Source organism: Myxine glutinosa, chromosome 2 (genome assembly GCF_964187855.1).
Source record: "Myxine glutinosa chromosome 2, kmMyxGlut1.1, whole genome shotgun sequence".
In the NCBI taxonomy this organism is placed as follows: Eukaryota; Metazoa; Chordata; class Myxini; order Myxiniformes; family Myxinidae; genus Myxine; species Myxine glutinosa.
Window position 1 is genome coordinate 272,213,499 of NC_136262.1, and position 18,014 is coordinate 272,231,512.

At 48.2% G+C, this 18,014-nt stretch overlaps 1 protein-coding gene across 1 annotated transcript in view; it reads right to left on the bottom strand.

Annotated features, from left to right (window-relative positions):
- CC2D2A (coiled-coil and C2 domain containing 2A) overlaps positions 1-18,014 on the bottom strand; it is a 486,222-nt gene that overhangs the window by 223,103 nt on the left and 245,105 nt on the right. The window contains exons 14-16 of the mRNA XM_078772721.1: positions 6,703-6,906; positions 6,266-6,358; positions 3,541-3,632 (exon numbers count right to left, since the gene is read on the bottom strand). Of these exons, the coding sequence (XP_078628847.1) occupies positions 3,541-3,632; positions 6,266-6,358; positions 6,703-6,906 (389 nt within the window). The remainder of the gene's footprint in view (positions 1-3,540; positions 3,633-6,265; positions 6,359-6,702; positions 6,907-18,014) is intronic.

Below are 18,014 nucleotides of genomic sequence, written 5' to 3' on the forward strand. Positions count from 1 at the left end.
TTTGTGTGCTTCCCCTTCTCTCCCCATCTTGTCTTCCGCTCCCTCTTTTTATATATTTTGTTTGTCTGGTTGATTTGTTTGTGAAGTAAATGTTAGCTCTTTCACGAGCCTCGATTCAGTATACAAAAAAAATCAAAAAAAATCTGTTTTTGCACATTTTTTGTGTAAAGCGGTAATGTTGGCTGATTTCCAAGCTGATGGAAGATGACATTGAGCAAAAGAGAGGGTGAAGAGAACAGAGAGAGAGTGAGAAAGAGCGGGAGAGCAGGATTTTAGGACCCATGGGCTGATTCCGTCTGGTCCAGTTGCAGAATCAAAGTCGAGGTTTGACAGAAACTTCTCCACCTTGTCAGGAGAGTAGGACACAGATTCCAAGAGCAGCTGGGTTCAACTGGGTACGGTGGGTACAGAGAGAGTTGGGTTTGGGACACAAGATTTTGAGGCAAACAAAGAGTTGAGGCATTCGGCTTTGTCACGTGCAGTGTCAGCTGTGTATCCGTTTGAGGTAAGGGATGGGATGGAGGGGGAACAAACTCCAGAAACTGATTTGACCAGACCCCACCAGAATTTGGAGAAGCGAGACAGGTTTGAGAGTTCAGTTTTGAGAGTGGAGAGATATTCTTTCCTGCTCTCCTGAGTGTGGACACACACCTGTTCCGAGCTTTGTGAAAGGAATGGAGATTGCCTTCAGTTGGATTAGCATTCCATGAGGCGAAGACAAGTTGTTTCAGGGCAACTGGCGCACCACAAGATTCAGTGTACCATGGATGGGAGCAAGGGTATGACAACTGATGATGAGATGGGATAAATCTGTGCATGAGAGAGAGCAGTTTACTTTGGAAGAATACCGAGGATGAGTTGATGTCAGAGGCAGTAGAGATGGGGGACCAGTCCAGATGATTGATGGCTGCTTTGAAGACTGTGCCAGTCAGCCTGAGTGAAATGCCATACTCGTAGACGCTGAGGAGACTCTCTGAGAATGGCCAGAGAGATATCCACTTTAAGAAGCACATGACCAGAAGAACCGATTGGAGCAGAATAAGTACAGCAGACATTTGCAGGGAAGTTTGTCATAATCAAGTCTAGAAGAGAAGATGCTCCATTGACCGGGTCAGGAAATTGACAGATTGTGTCAGTCCCAGTTGGTCGCAGAAGACCTTTGCTGAGGTGCCATAGCTGGTGAGAGAGGTGCCCACACCTAGCCAGCTGGCATGATGACAGTTGAAGTCACCACATATGAGGAAGAGAGAGTTGGGATGAGCGGATAGAAGTTGGTCCATTTTGTCAGACAGGAGGATGTAAATGGGGTCATCACTGTTTGGAGGACGGTACAACACACATATGAACAAAAGGTGGGAGCGAAGGGGAAGCCGTAACCAGACGTACTCCTGGGGGTGGGGTGGAGTGAGGGCAGTGCAGGGCGAGTGAGGAAGAGAGTTTTTGATGAAGATGTCAACCCCACCACCAGGACGAGGCTCAGGTCTATCAATCTGGAGGAGGGACTAACCAGGGAGAGATATTAAGGAATCAGAGACATCTTGAAGGAGGAAAGTTTCTGTTAAGCAGATCAAGTCTGGTTTATCAGAAGCAACCTGTATGGAGAGATCAATCAGGTTTGAGCGAAAGACCCGGATGTTTGAGGTCCATACCGTTAAGGAAGAGGGCGGAGGAGCATCAGGTACAGGACAGGGGAGGGGTAGGGTAAGATGAGGGGTGAGAGGGGGAGGTAGGGAGAGCTGTTGATAGTGTGTCGGAGATTGCAGAAGAGTTAGGAAAAAGAGATGGATGAGGAGGACAAAAGGTTTGATGGTGATGGGATGAGGCACAGTGAGGTGTTGTTTGAGGGGGGCAGAGCAAAGTAGAAGGTTGGAGGCGGTGGAGGTATGAGATGGAAGGGAGAGGAAGTGGGGAGGAGGCCACTTTGAGGAGGAGGGGGGAGAATTGGCGAAAGATGGTAGGAGGGGAGATTAGAAGGGGAGAGGTGGGGGTGGGGGTTGAAGGGGAGAGGTAAGGGGGGGGTTGAAGGGGAGGGGTGAGATTGGAGATTTGAAGGGGAGGGGTGAGGGGAGATTTGAAGGGGAGGTGGGAGAGGGAGATTAGAAGGGGAGGGGCAAGGGGGGGAGATTTGGAGTGGAGGGGCAGGGGGAGCTTAGGAGGGGAGGGGTGAGGGGGGAGAATTGAAAATCTGGGAAAAGTCCCTGAAGTGAGGGCGTGGATCTGAGAAAGAAGGAGAAAGGGTTGAATGAGTTTGGTGGAACTAGAATTGGAAAGGTGAGTATCGGCTGAAGATGTAAGGAAGAGGTGGAAGAGAAGGAGGTAAAGGAGTGGGGGGGGGGGGGGCACCAGCACTTGGTGGTGAGTGGGGTGAAGATATTTGGGGGAGGAAATAAGATTTATTTTTTATTTTTTGGGGGATTTAAAACGTTGAACAAACGGGAAGATGTTCGGGGGAGAAAAGAAAATCAAAGAAAAAAGCAATACAACGAAGGAAATAACTTAAGTTTACAAAATACCGACGGGGCGAGGGAGCCTCGAGAGTCCAGGCCACGCACGCGGTTTGGAGAGAAAACGATTAATTATACACAAGTTTGCATGAATTACAAACCAAAACCAACAAGAAACACACAGTAACACATACACAGTAAAATAACCAGTGGAAATTTGACAAAGACACGAATGGGAAAATACATAACTTTGATCACGTGGAGAGCTCGAAGGACGCTTCGCTTCTCCGTGATAACGGTATATATCAGGGTGCCATGGAAAGGACAATCATCACGAAGGTTTGAAGAACAAATCACAAATGGTTGATGTTTACGTTTGCTTTTCTTTTTGACATCATGCAGGAAAACAAGCACAAAGGTTGTTACATGTCAGTTCTTTTTGATAGGATCATGGAAGAATTTCGGAATAGCATCCTCATCTTCTAGCCTGGTGTTGGCTTAGTGGTTAATGTGCCGGCGTCGGATCCTATGAACGAACCTAGGTTCGAATCCCGGTCGATCGCTGAATTAACGCCAGGGTGGTTGATTCAGCCTGTCGTCCTTCCGGGGTCGGCAAATTGAGTACAACTTCACTGGTAATTCCCTGTGTGTCGCAAGAGGCGACTAACAGGGTTGGTGGCAGGAAGGGCATTCGGCCATTAAACATTACTTCAAAAAGGGGACCACAGTGCCCGAAAAAGACCAACCCCTGCTCTGCAGGGAAAAATGGCCTCTAAAGGTGGTTCTTTTTTTTGCATCCTCATCTTCTGGCCCCTTAATCAGCCTTTCTTTGATAAAGTTGTCCATCTGCTCCTGACCCAGATCTGTTGCATTCATTCAGGAGAGAATCTCCAAATATGGAGTGCTAATCTGTTCAGGATTAACATTTCACTTTGGAAACGTTCACCATTTGTCTAAGTACCCCATGCCCACCATAGAATGAATGAGAATATATTTTAAAACATATTGGAAAAGCAGATATTGATAAAACAAGCTATTGTCTCATCACATATGCAATGCTCACTTCCTGATGCTCATAGTGTGCTCAATTACTCACCGAAGGTTCAAACTCTGCTCCTCAATAACCACATCACTCAGCGTGTACTGATGCCTCACCTCCACAAACATGCAGAGCACCTCTTCACGCACCTGCCACATGCAAGAAAGCTCAATGTGTGAACTATGTAGGTGAAAACAATATTGGTAGTGCAATTCACGAACATAAACAACTGTGCAAAAGTTTGTGATTTTTCACTTTTGTGGTGCTCAAGTAACACTCCCAACTCACTCACACAAACCGAGTAGTTGGTAAATCACTTTATTTCTGAAAAGGAGTAACAGACCATTGGTTGGAACGGAAAATGGAGGCGATTGGCACGCACAGAACACGTCCTGTAATATAACCCAGCATGCATCGACAACCATGCAACTTTCCGCGCCCCAATCCCAAGGTCCTGCAACTTCCGCGCTCCAATCCCAAGGTCGTGCAAATTCTGCTCCCCAATCCCAAGGTCCTGCCATTTCTGCGCTCCAATCCCAAGGTCCTGCAACTTCCATGCCCCAATCCCTAGGTCCTGCAACTTCCGCGCTCCAATCCCAAGGTCCTGCAAATTCTGCTCCCCAATCCCAAGGTCCTGCAACCTTCGCTCCCCAATCCCCAGGTACTGCAACTTCCGCGCCCCAATCCCAAGGTCCTGCAACTTCCGTGCCCCAATCCCAAGGTTCTGCAAATTCTGATCCCCAATCGCAATGTCCTGCAACTTCCGCCCCCTATTCCCCCAAGGTCCGGCAAACTTCCGCTCCCCAATCCCAAGGTCCTGCAACTTCCGCTCCCCAATCCCAAGGTCCTGCAACTTCCACTTTCTAATCCCAAGGTCCTGCAATTTCTGTTCCCCAATCCCAAGGTCCTGCAACTTCCGCTCCTCAATCCCAAGGTCCTGCAACTTCCACTGCTCCCCAATCCCAAGGTCCTGCAACTTCTGCTTTCAAATACCAAGGTCCTGAAACTTCAGTGTCCCAATCCCAAGGTCCTGCAACTTCCACTCCCCTGCAATTAAACAATTCGAGTGAAGGAATTATCTTTATTAAAAGAGAATTTCAATTTTTTTATTTCAAGCTTCCGTTCAACAATGCATTGTCACCTTGTGAAGCACGCTCACATTTTTCCGTGTGCCTCACACTTATTCCCAATTAAACATTTGTGGGAAACAGCACCATTTTCAAGTTTTGCTGAAAACTAACCCCACCATACAATGAATAAAATTCGAATACATTGCACTCATCATATGAATAATGCTTTATCTAGTGGTGTCTTTTGTGCACAGATATGGACACATAGGATCAAGCACCATCTTTTATTCCAGATAACAGCTCAGCCTCACCCACCCCGCCCACAGCGGGCCTCACTCGGCCCACCCACAGCTGCCTCACTCGGCCCGCCCACAGCTGCCTCAGTCGGCCCACCCACAGCTGCCTCACTCGGCCCGCCCACAGCTCCCTCACTCGAACCACCCACAGCGGGCCTCACTCAGCACACCCACAGCTGCCTCAGTCAGCCCAGCCACAGCTGCCTCGTTCGGCCCGCCCACAGCTTCCTCATTCGGCCCGCCCACAGCTGCCTCACTCGGCCCACCCACAGCTGCCTCACTCGGCCCACCCACATCTGCCTCACTGGGCCCGCCCACAACCCGTCCGTGATTCTGGGGAGAAAGACCTCGTCTGTGATTCTTGGGAGAAAGACCTCGTCTGTGATCCTCGGGTGAACTACCTCGTCTGTGATTCTGGGGAGAAAGACCTCGTCCGTGATCTTGGGGAAAAAGACCTCGTCCGTGAATCTGGGGAGAAAGACCTCGTCTGTGATCCTGGGGTGAACTACCTCATCTGTGATCCTGGGGTGAACTACCTCGTCTGTGATTCTGGGGAAAAAGACCTCGTCTGTGATCCTGGGGAGAAAGACCTTGTCCGTGATTCTTGGGAGAAAGACCTCGTCTGTGATCCTCGGGTGAACTACCTCGTATGTGATTCTGGGGAGAAAGACCTCGTCCGTGATCTTGGGGAAAAAGACCTCGTCCGTGAATCTGGGGAGAAAGACCTCGTCTGTGATCCTGGGGTGAACTACCTCATCTGTGATCCTGGGGTGAACTACCTCGTCTGTGATTCTGGGGAAAAAGACCTCGTCTGTGATCCTGGGGAGAAAGACCTTGTCCGTGATTCTGGGGAGAAAGACCTCGTCTGTGATCCTGGGGTGAACTACCTCGTCTGTGATTCTGGGGAGAAAGACCTAGTCCGTGATTCTGGGGAGAAAGACCTCGTCCCTGATTCTGGGGAGAAAGACCTCGTCTGTGATCCTGGGGTGAACTACCTCGTCTGTGATTCTGGGGAGAAAGACGTCGTCTGTGATCCTGGGGAGAAAGACCTCATCCATGATTCTGGGGAGAAAGACGTCGTCTGTGATCCTGGGGAGAAAGACCTCGTCTGTGATCCTGGGGAGAAAGACCTCGTCCGTGATTCTGGGGAGAAAGACCTTGTCTGTGATCCTGGGGTGAACTACCTCGTCTGTGATCCTGGGGTGAACTACCTCGTCTGCGATTCTGGGGACAAGACCTCGTCTGTGATTCTGTGGGGATTTATCCCATCCACAATTTTGTTCGGAATTATCCCGTCCATAATTCTGGGGTGAATTCTTCATCCCGTTTGTAATCCTGGGTGGAATTATCCTGTCTAATTGTAGAAGGAGGAAAAGCCAGTAAAGAGGAGAGGTTGCATTATTTATTTATATATACCTTTAATATGTACTGGGCCACAACAGCTCTGTGAGGGATCAGGTGCTCTTTGATGTCCACAATGTTCTTCGCATTTTGTCTTTTCTCATATTCCTGCAAAAATGAATAAAATAAGTGATTTTGAAGTTTCATGTTTGGGTTCATGTTCATTATAAATAAAATCGCTAACAAATTGAATGGTACTCTACGTCCCTCATGGCATGCATTCATCCATCCATGGATACACCTGAAGGGGTCTTCCTTCATTGCAGGAAGGTTGTACAATTAGGGTCAGGTGCACAATTGAAGAAAATGTTCATGAAAATTTGGTCACACAGATGTTTGATGATATTCGTGCTTCATTTCATGTGAACACTTTGCTATCAAGTTGGCTGTGGCGATTTTAATATCAAATACATGAATATGTACCAAAAAAATCGCAGAATACAGTTTCATACCAGGAACACCTTTTCTGGTATCTCCCTGTCCATCAAAGGTACCAGTCTGCAAGCACGGAATTCCGGTTGCTCCTGGTTACGGAGTCGAAGCAAACGCAGGCGACGAGAACACAGCAGCTCCTCTTCACTTACAAAGTCAAACTCCTCCTGAAGCTGCTCCAACCGAAAGAACTCGGCACTGGTCATCTGTCCACCTTCGGTTACCTAAACAGGTGATGGAGCGGAAAGGTCACCCTACAAATCCGTTCCACAGAAAAGGATTACATTCCAGACAAATGCCATCAGCGTCATGCAATTGGATTCAAGTGAGTGATTGGAGATGCAATAAAAATGAAGCACAGCAGACAAAATCATGATCACGTACTAAAATACACAATTTAGTGTCTGTCTGTCTCTGTCTGCCTGTCTCTCTGTCTCAGTCTGTCTGTCTGTCTGCCTACCTCTGTCTGCCTACCTGTCTGTGTCTAAATCTGTCTGTCTACCTGTTTACCTGTCTACCTGTAACGAACTCAAGCAGACTCCATCGTGCCGGAAGCGGAAAGCGCGTTTATTGACGCAGTGATGATTCAGTCGTGTCTGACGAATAAGCGCGTCCGATAAACCACAACAACAATGCAAATACAAGTCAGAATAATACGTTACATCCTCCTTTCTTTCAAGGAAGCCACTTTAAAGGAAACCAGCAAAGCAAATAACTCTATAAAGTAAAACTTACAATGAATTAATTAACAAACAGCATCACATTCAGATCACGTGAATCAATTGATTCAAATTTAAAGATCCAGACGTCTGGGAGGGTTAACCGCTCTGCCGCTCCTTGTGATGAACTTGGTATTTCTGGGAGATGCAGTGGCTCGAGGCGATGACACTGATGGGAGACTTTGGGATTCAGATGCTTGCTCACTTGGACTTGGGGACTTGCAGCAGTTCCCCACTGGGGTGTCCTGTTGAGTGGTGGGATCAGGGAAGTCCCTCATGTCCTGGGAAGAGTAAAAGCGAGAGAGTGGCTGACTTCCCACCGGGCTAACATTGGCTGAATGAGGCACTCTGCGGAGATGGAGCCTGTTACGCCGGTACACATTGTTTGGGGTCCTCAGCAAATATGACCGGGGGCTGTTGTGGCGCGCCTCAACTACAGCCGGAATCCAATGCCTGGCCTCCGGGTTTGGCAACATCCTAACACTGTCACCCGGCTGGAGCGGTGGCAAATCTGACATAGATGGCTTGTCATGATAGTATTTTTGTTTCTCCTTCTGTGTGTCAAGGCGTGATCTCACAAGGTGATGGTCATACCGCGCAGGCATGAGAAGAGTGCGGTTGCAAGGCAGTGTGTTTCTGGGGCGTCTTCCCATTAGGAGCTGAGCCGGGGACAAGTTTATTCCTTCAAGTGGAGTGGTGCGGTAGTCTAGCAGGGCTAAGTACTTATCTGCTGACTTCTTCCAGAGCCTTTTCACTGTCTGGATCGCTCTTTCTGCCTCTCCATTGGCACGTTGGTGCTTGGGGGACACAATGTCGTGAGTTATGCCATATTCTTTGCAAAACTGAGAAAATTCCTCTGACGTGTACTGACTTCCGGAATCGCTTCGCAGCTTCTCTGGAATACCATGTCGACAAAACTGCTGCTTGAGAGCTTCGATTACAGAGCGAGCTGTAATGTCCTTGAGGCAATCCACCTCCACAAACTTGGAGTAATAATCGACCGTGAGCAAATACTGCTTTGATTCGAAGTCAAAAACGTCGCTTCCAACTTCGATGAATGGAAGATCAGGCGTGTAAGTCGGCAAGAGAGGCTCCCGTTGCTGAGCGCTTTGATACTCTGCACACTTGCAACAATTCCGTACAGTTTCTTCGATGTCAGAGTTCATTGAGGGCCAATACATGACCTCGCGAGCACGCTGCTTACACTTGTTCACTCCGAGGTGCGATTCATGAATCAAGCTCAGCATTCTGGGTCTGAGGCTTGGCGGGATGACAAGGCGCATGCCTTTGTAGACAACACTGTCTGAGACTGCCAATTGCGTTCTGGAGTCAAAGTACGGACGGACCTGTGCTGGGACTTCCTTTCGGGAGTCAGGCCATCCACTTGCAATGACACCGCAGAGAAGGCTCATTTGACTCAGAGTAGCTTCCTGGATTTCGAGGTATTTCCCACTCGTGATCGCAAGGAACTGGAACATGTTCACAGGCTCAAGGTCTTTCCCAGCTTCTGAGTCGGTGTCCGGTAGAGGTGCACGGGACAATGTGTCGGGGAGCACCATCTCAGAACCACGGCAGTAGTTAACCTCCAAGTCATACCGTTGAAGCTTGAGCAACATACGCTGTAAACGCATGGGAGAAGATAGGAGAGGCTTCTTGAAGATTTCCTCAAGGGGTTTATGGTCATTATATACCACTACTGATTTTCCAAAGATATAGTAGTGAAATGCTTCTGTTGCATGGACGATTGAGAGCATTTCCTTCTCAATCATAGCGTAGCGACACTCAGTATCGGTCATACTGCGTGATGTGAACGCTATAGGGTTGCCATTCTGGAGCAAACAGGCTCCTACAGCGTTTTGGCTGGCATCGGCTTGTATTTCAACTGGCTGACTTACATCGTAGTACTGAAGGACCGGGGCCGAAATACATGCTTGCTTCAGCTTCTTGAAGGACAGCTCCTGAGCTGACTGCCAGGAGAACTCCACGTCCGCCTTGCAGAGATCACGGAGAGGCTTGCTTGTGTCACTTAGGTTGGGAATAAACCCCTAAATACTGAACGAATCCAAGGAAACGCTTGACGCCTTGTTTGTCTGTTGGACGTGGCATTTTCTCAACTGCCTTCGTCTTGAATGGATCTGGTAGCACTCCTTCTGCAGTAAGCAGGTGGCCTACATAAGGGACTGAGGTTTGCCGGATGAGGCATTTTCGGAAGTTTAGTTGCAGGTTATAACTTGTAGCTCGTTGCATAACTCGCTTCAGTACACAGTCGTGGTGGGTGATGTCACGACCAGCAACTAAAATGTCATCCATTACCGCTGTTGCCCATTCTATCCCTTCTAGCATCTGGTCCATGATTCGCTGGAATATCTCCGGCGAGCACCGCAATCCATAAGGGAGACGCAGCCAGCGGTATCTCCCTACAGGTGTATTGAACGTGGTCAAGAATGAAGAAGGCTCGTCAAGGCGAATTTGCATGAACCCACTGCGGGCGTCAAGCACAGAAAATACTTTGGCTCCAGGGATTTGAGCTAAAACTTCCTGAACAGTTCTCATTGGGTAGTGCTCACGTTTTGTGCACTTGTTTAAGTCTTTGGGGTCTATACAGATGCGGACTTTGCCGTTGCGAAGAGCTACTACCATGGAACTCACCCACTCAGTCGGTCGTTCTACCTTCGCGATGTGACCTTCGGTGACCATCTCTTGTAGCTTGTCAACTATTTGCTCTCTCAATGCTGCAGGCTGTCTGCGAGGAGCGTGAACTACTCCCTGTGACCCTTCTACAAGCTTGATCCGATAAGTTCCGGGAAGAGTTCCAGTTGTCTTGGCAACTTCTGGAAACTCAGAGATTACTGCTTCCTGAGACACATTGACTAGAGGCTGAACAAGAGACAACTTATCGAGCTTGACAATGAGGCCTAGGGCTTCCGAGGTAGCGCCTGACATTACATTCTCCTGATCGAGGTCAATGACCTCAAAACTGGCTCTAACGGTCTTGTTTTTGTGAGAGAGAGAGAGTGTCACGGTACCGACAGGATGGATAGTATGGTTCGAGTATGTTTTAAGAACTTTATGCGACGATTGTAGATCGCCTGCGAGGTGCTGGACTAACTGGTAGTCGTTGAGTGTTAGTGTGTTGCACCTTGCACCCGTGTCAATCCGGAACCGAGTCGGCTGACCCAGCAACGTGACGGTCTGTGCCCACTTGTCATGAGTAGCCGTATTGATGCTTGGTTGTAGAGCGGAGATCCTTAAAATTTCAGATTCCTTGACGAGTTCTTGAGGAAGATCTACATGATCTAGACTGGTCTCCTCATCAAGGGACTTTAGGTTGCGCAGTCTCTTCCGACACGCCGCAAACCAGTGACCAGGCTTCTTGCAGTAGGAGCAGCTAGAATTAATTGCTGGACACTTGGCTTGCCTGTGCACTGACTGGCCACATTTGCTGCAGGGACCGTCATTCCGAAACCGATTCTCAGCTTTGAACAGCTCGGTGGCTTGTGTATGCCTATCAGGCTTGCTCTTACAACGTTGAGTCTGGTGCTGAGTTCGTTCGTTTTCAGATCTGAGGGCTGAGATGAGAGCATCTTCATCTCAGACTATTCTCATATGTTTCTGCGAGAGCTCTAGCTGTTGGCCAATTTCTATAGCTTTAGCTAGTGAGAGCTCCTCACCCCTATCGAGTAATTTCTCTTGGACCCTCTTATCATGGCTGCCATCAATGATGCAATCGACGATTATGTCGTCTGGGTCTTGGTAATCGCAATCCATGAGAATTATCCTCAGATCTTTTATGAAATGATCAAAAGACTCACCACTCCGCTGGCGCCTTTGTTTCAGTCGGTGTCTGGCAACTCTTTTGTTCTTTCTGGGCTGCACATAGTTCTGGAATTTGTTCAGCACTTCCTGCGGGTCGTCTTTCTCTCCTTCCTCCCAAGATAGAGTTTGGTAGATTTGACGACCTTGTTCGCCGATCCACGTTCCGAGCCATCCTGCTTGACGAGGCTTCGTAATGTCTGCGAGCGGCCCTGACAAGACAAAACTGACGTGATTTCTGAACCGGCAAAACCCCTGGTAGAGATCCAGACTCTCCCAGTCGATCGAGGGATGATCAAAGTTCGGAGATGCCATATTTATGGAGACGAATGGCGGCTTATGGCGTGAATATCAACGAACTTCTGACACCATGTAACGAACTCAAGCAGACTCCATCGTGCCGGAAGCGGAAAGCGCGTTTATTGACGCGGTGATGATTCACTCGTGTCTGATGAATAAGCGCGTCCGATAAACCACAACAACAATGCAAATACAAGTCAGAATAATACGTTACAGTCTGTCTGTCTTTTTTGTCTGTCTGACGATTTTTGACCGTGATACATTCGATCGTTGCTTCTCCAATCTCAACGAAACTTGACAGAGAGACGAAGGGTCACACGATGGAGGTTGTAGCGATTTAACCCCCCCTCCCCCACAACAAGGGGGTTTCCCTGCCAAGGGGGTTGCATGTTGAGGTGTACATCCGTGTTAAGATAGCATTATTGTGGTGTATTACAAAGCCGCTACTAATAACAAAAGTAATAAAAACGCCAACGACAACAGCATAATAATAATGTAATCACAACTCAATATTAACACTAAGAATATCCCGTCTTCCCACGGGGTTTTTCCTCCTTGAACAAACACCGTGTTGACGTGTTTAAATAGCTTATTGTGCATTTTTCATGGGAGCACCCCTACCGGAAGTGAAAATATTATAAACCACTAACACGTATGATTACCTTTTCAAACAGTCGCTAATGCTGTTCAACACGAAACTGAAAGGAAGTTGGAGGAATCCCAACATTCGTGATGCAATCTATGCTCATCACATTGACGATCTCACCTGATCGTAGATCTACTGTGGTCTATATACACCATATGTGTTAATGACGACCCTTTCTGCTGCGTCCGTGGCATTTTTCCAAGGCCACTTCTAATAACAAAAGTAATAACACCATTAATGATAACAGCATAATATAAATGTTTTTTTTTTTTTTTTTTTTTTTTTTTGTATACAAGATCGAGGCTCGTGAAAGAGCGAACATTAATCACACAGAAAGACAAACCGACATATAAAACATATAACATCGGGAGCGGTAGACAAGATGGGGAGAGAGGGGGAAGGACACAAACACAACATTTGAGAGCAGGGACCGAGAGACATGGAGACATCGAGAAATCTGAGAGAGGGCGAGGGCTTTGGTGGGGGGGGGCATGGGAAGGGGGCGGTGGGAGAGGTATAAAACATATGGACACTGCCAGGACTTCCAGGAAAGAAGTTGGAATTTCAAACAAGGTGGATCTGGGGTGAATTAGCGGGGGTAGAAAAGATCAAGGTTTTGGATGGGGGAAGATAAGAGATGGTGGTGAAAAGCTGTTTTAAAGACCTGGAGGGAGGAGTGGGATTGAAGGGAGTGAGGGAGTTTGTTCCAGAGGCGGGAGAAAAGAGGAATGAAAGAGTGAAGGTGAGCAGACAGCCGAGATTTCGGCAGTTTAACCATCAGAGGGTTGCTGGCAGATCTTGTGCGACCTGTTGGAATATTTGGGGGACAGAGCACAGAGAGAGCTGGGGGTGCAAGGCCGGAGAGGAGTCGGTAGAAGACAGAAAGACCACCTACCTGCCTGCGGTGAGTGAGTGAAAGGCCCTCAGAGATAGCTTCATCGCGGGAGATTCCAATAATTCTGAAAGCTTTGGTTTCAACAGCGTGAAGCCGAGCTAGGTGTGAGGCAGGAGCACCGGCCCATAGGGGAGAACAGTATTCCATTGAGCTGCGGATGAAAGCCTTGTATGTGGTGAGGAGCTCAGGTGTGCCGAGGAAGGACTTCGCACGACGGAGGATGCCCAGTCGGCGACTGGCTTTGGAGGCTAGCTTGGAAATGCGGTTTTCCCAAGAAAGATCATGGCAGATAGTGAGACCCAAAAGCTTGAGCGACAAAACTTCTTGGAGAGGATTGTTGAGAAAGTAGATGGGGGGGTTGTCCAGTCGATCTTTTCGGAGAGAGATAGTAAGAGTGTGAGATTTGTCAGGATTGAAAGACATGTTCCACTTGTTTGACCAGTCTGTGATTTTGTCCAAGTCTTCAGAGAGTGAGGAGGCTGCAGACTGCCGATCTGAGGGAAGAGGCATGGAGCGGCAGAAAGTGGAGTCATCAGCAAAGAGATAGAGAGGATTTTCAAGAGAGTCAGAGAGATCATTGATGAAGACCAGAAAAAGCACGGGGCCCAGAACACTGCCCTTGGGGAACTCCAGCCTGAACAGGAAGAGGAGATGACAGAAACCCATTCAGGGCCACACGTTGACGACGACTAGAGAGGAAGTCCGCCAGCCATGCGTGGAGATTTCCATGGATACCAAAGGAGGAGAGTTTGGTGAGCAGAGCGGGGTGCCAGACCGTGTCGAAGGCACGTGATATGTCGAGGGAGACAGCTCTAATTTCCTGTTTGGCATTGAGGACCTCCATCCATTGTTGAGACAGCAGAAGCAGCATGTCCAGAGTAGAGTGACCTGGTCTGAAACCAAATTGATGATCAGAGATCAAGCCATTGGAGAAGAGGAAAGATTTCATATCCGAAGCAATGATGGATTCCATGACTTTGCTGATAATTGGGAGAAGGCTGATTGGTCTGTAGTTGCTAGGATCTGTTTTTGCACCTTTTTTGTGCATAGCGGTGATGTTGGCTGATTTCCAAGCAGATGGCAGTTGACCTTGAGCAAAAGAGAGGGTGAAGAGAACAGAGAGAGGGTGAGATAGAGCGGCAGAGCAGGATTTTAGGACCCATGGGCTGATGCCGTCGGGTCCAGTTGCAGAATCAGAGTCGAGGGTTGACAGAAACTTTTCCACCTTGTCAGGAGGAAAGGACACGGAGTCCAGGAGCAGCAGGGTACGACTGGGTATGGTGGGTACAGAGAGGGATGGGTTTGGGACACAAGATTTAGAGGCAAACACAGAGTTGAGGCATTCAGCCTTTTCATGTGTGGAGTCAGCTGTGTAGCCGTTTGAGGTAAGGGAGGGGATGGAGGGGGAACAAACACCAGAAACGGATTTGACCAGACGCCACCAGGATTTGGAAGAGGGAGACAGATAAGAGAGTTCGGTCTTGAGAATGGAGAGATATTGATATTATTTACACAACATTACACAACAACAAGCACGGAGAGATATTACACAACAATATCCCCCCTACCCAAGGGGGTTTGTGACTTGCCCTTGACTTGATATTGCCCCCTTCTCCCCAGGCCCCGTCAACATCCTTACAGAAGTAAATTGTATTACAGGGAATTTGAATGGTGAGACACGGTGTGATCCTTTCAAGCACCTGATCTAACACAATTAATACAAATAATAATTGATAATCTTCATGGAATTGGGGTCTTCTTGGATTGTGACGTGCTGGGTCGTGATGCGCTGGGTCGTGGTTGGGCGTGGCAAGATGGTAACTGTATGGAACTGCTCCGTGTTGTGACCGGGCATTTATCGCACGACAAGCACGGTACTGAGAGGTGGGTTGGAGAACGGGTCCAGTTCGGCTTCCAGGTAATGTGCATCACGGATTGAAGGAACCGTCAGTGTTACAACTTTGAAGCGTCAGACCTCGTGTTCGGGCGGGAGCGGGTCACTCAGCGAGCGGCGCCATTTTTTGTTGCGAGACTCTATTTGCACAAGTGGAGCACGACGGCTCGGCAGTGACAGCTTGCAGTCATCAGCCCTTTTGCCACGTGTCATGTTGTGGCCCTAGATCGGGTGACGACCCACTCACTGCCCCAGGGTGCAAGAGTTGACGAAAAGAGCTCAATGCCGCCTCAGGTTGAACTGTGTGAGAGCTCTGCACCACAGGCTATTATGTTTCATCCACTCGAGTAAGTGTACTTCAACATGAATAAGCGGTGATGACCAGCTTTGTAAACACTGCTATTGTTGCTGTGTTTTTGGTCTTTGCAACAATGCCTGATCTTTCATACTTTAGAGAGGAGCTTTTATCTATTGGGGCTTATTGTCACCATTATCCACTAACATTGGGTGTGTATCATACACTACAACAGTATGACGTATGTAGTGTACAGCCAACTAGACGTGGACGTAGTGCCTTTCAGAAAGATCAACATCCCATTCCTGTCCTTGCTTCATCACGGGCATATTTGAAACAATGTCAGAAGGTCTCTAAGAGAAAACAAGAGTATAGAAATCTCAAAACCATTAGCTGTCATTCAAACTTGAGAACAGTTGTAACCGAAACAGATCCCCAGGATTATCAGCCACGTTTCCCATCCACCCTTTTGTTGAATGCGAGATCACTTTGTAACGAAGTACATGATCTCCGAGCAACGATAGACACTCAGCACAGGGATATTCATCTGATTGCTGTCACAGAAACATGGTTCTCTGCCGAGAAACCTGCTTCAGCATGTACACTTTCAGGATATCACCAATTCCATCATGATCGTGATAGCCGCACCGGTAGAGGTGTGGCGCTTTATGTACGCGATGATATGAATGTAACTCAAGTCTTTGATGACATTGTCCCACCACACTTTGAAATCATGTGGGTGAAGTGGAGATCCTCCACAAGCGTACCATTGAAGAATGGCATTTTGGTTTGTGTGGTGTATTACCCACCCCGATCTCCCAACCGAGATGAACTTTGCACCCACGTCATTAATATGGTTGACACGATTCGGGTGCAGTCGGACCATGCATCATTGCTCATAATGGGAGACTTCAACGGCCTGAATACCCAACCCATCGAACTCCATACTTTGCGACGTCAAATTGTCACTGCACCCACCAGAGGAGGTGCGATGCTGGACAAAATATTTACTGACATGGGAGGTGACTATCACGATCCTGTTATGACTGCTCCCATAGGGAAAAGTGACCACATCGTCATCTCACTGAAACCCAAGAATGGTCACAATCCCCGATGGACATTACAGTACTTCTGTCGACCATTCCGAGACTCGGCTGTACGATCGTTTGGGCAGTGGATCATGCAAGCGGCCTGGTCGGACATGAATGAGCTGATTGATGTCGATGTGAAAGCTGACTGGTTTCAACAAATTATCACAGCTCAGTATACTGTAGATATCACTTCGAACAAATCTCCATCACCTGTCGACTGACTGACAAGGTATGGATGAATAACCACATCAGACCGCTCATTGTTACCCGTGATGCACACCATGACCGAGGGGATAATCGCGCGTACAAGCGATCGCGAAATCTTGTACAGCGAGAGATTGAACGAGCCAAGAAGGACTTCTATGCTTGAAAAATTGATCATTTGAAACAGAGCAAACCTGGTAAAAGGCACCAGCAGATTAGAAATCTTACTGGAATGCGCAAATCTTCGCCATCGCTGCTGGATTCAGATAAACTGCCATCAGAGATCGCACACGAGTGGAACTGTCATTTTGACTGGGTATGCAACGAACTGCCTAGTCTGGAGTTGACTGCATTGCCAGCCTACCTCCCTGTGCTGCCTCTCCCAACCATTGAAAGACAGGAGGTTTATAAATGTCTCTGCAGATTGAATGCATCGAAGCTGGACATCCGACAGATGTCCCCATTCGACTGTTAAAGGAATTTGCATTCGAGATTTCACTGCCCTTGACCACCATCTTCAATGATCGTCTTTGCAGTGATTATTTTCCAAGCAGCTGGAAAACTGCATCTCTGTGTCCTGTGCCAAATATATCACCAGTCACTGACTTTAGTCAACTTCGACCAATATCAATCACACCGATAATAGCACGTGTTTTCTTAGGCTTTCTGGCAGAATAGGTGATGGCTGATATCAAAGACCAAATTGATTCAAAGCAATTTGGCAACATGAAAGGAAGCTCTGTGTCCCATTACCGTATCAGCCTGCTTGATGAGCTACCCCGGGGCATCGATAAACCGGGTCATCATGCCACCATCTGTACAATTGACTTCATGAAAGCCTTCGATCTGATCGACCACACAAAGGCTCTTCAGAAGATGATTCAGCTGGGGATCAACCCGGCCATTATCCCCGTGATCGCTAGCTTTCTTTCGCGACACCTGCAGACAACTCGATACTGTGGTGCATCTTCATCCGAGCAACAGCTGTCATGTGGAGTTCCGCAGGAGACCAAACTTGGTCCGGTAATCCTCCTGATTATGATCAATGATGCTGCCTTGACTGTCATGTATGAAGTGCAAATATTCACCGTTGTATCCCTACACCGTGACCGCATTGTATCCCTATGCCCCAGCTCGGATGGCGCTGAGGTGAATCGGGCCTGTATCGGCAGCGTGAATAAACGTGTACGACTATTGATCGTAGTTTGTCGAGATACCTTACATGGCGACGAGGATAAACATCTAGACCATGACTTCTTTCGGCCATATTGATGAATTCGACCCTCATGAGGGGGATTTTGACACGTATTCTGAGCGGTTGTCTTTTTACTTTGAGGCGAATGGCATCGCGACCGAAGCCCGGGTGAAGGCCGTCTTCCTGTCCGTTTGCGGAGGTGAGACGTTCACACTCGTTAAAAACCTGATTCGGCCTCGGACAATCGAGGAGCTCACGTATGCAGAGCTCAAGGCCGCTT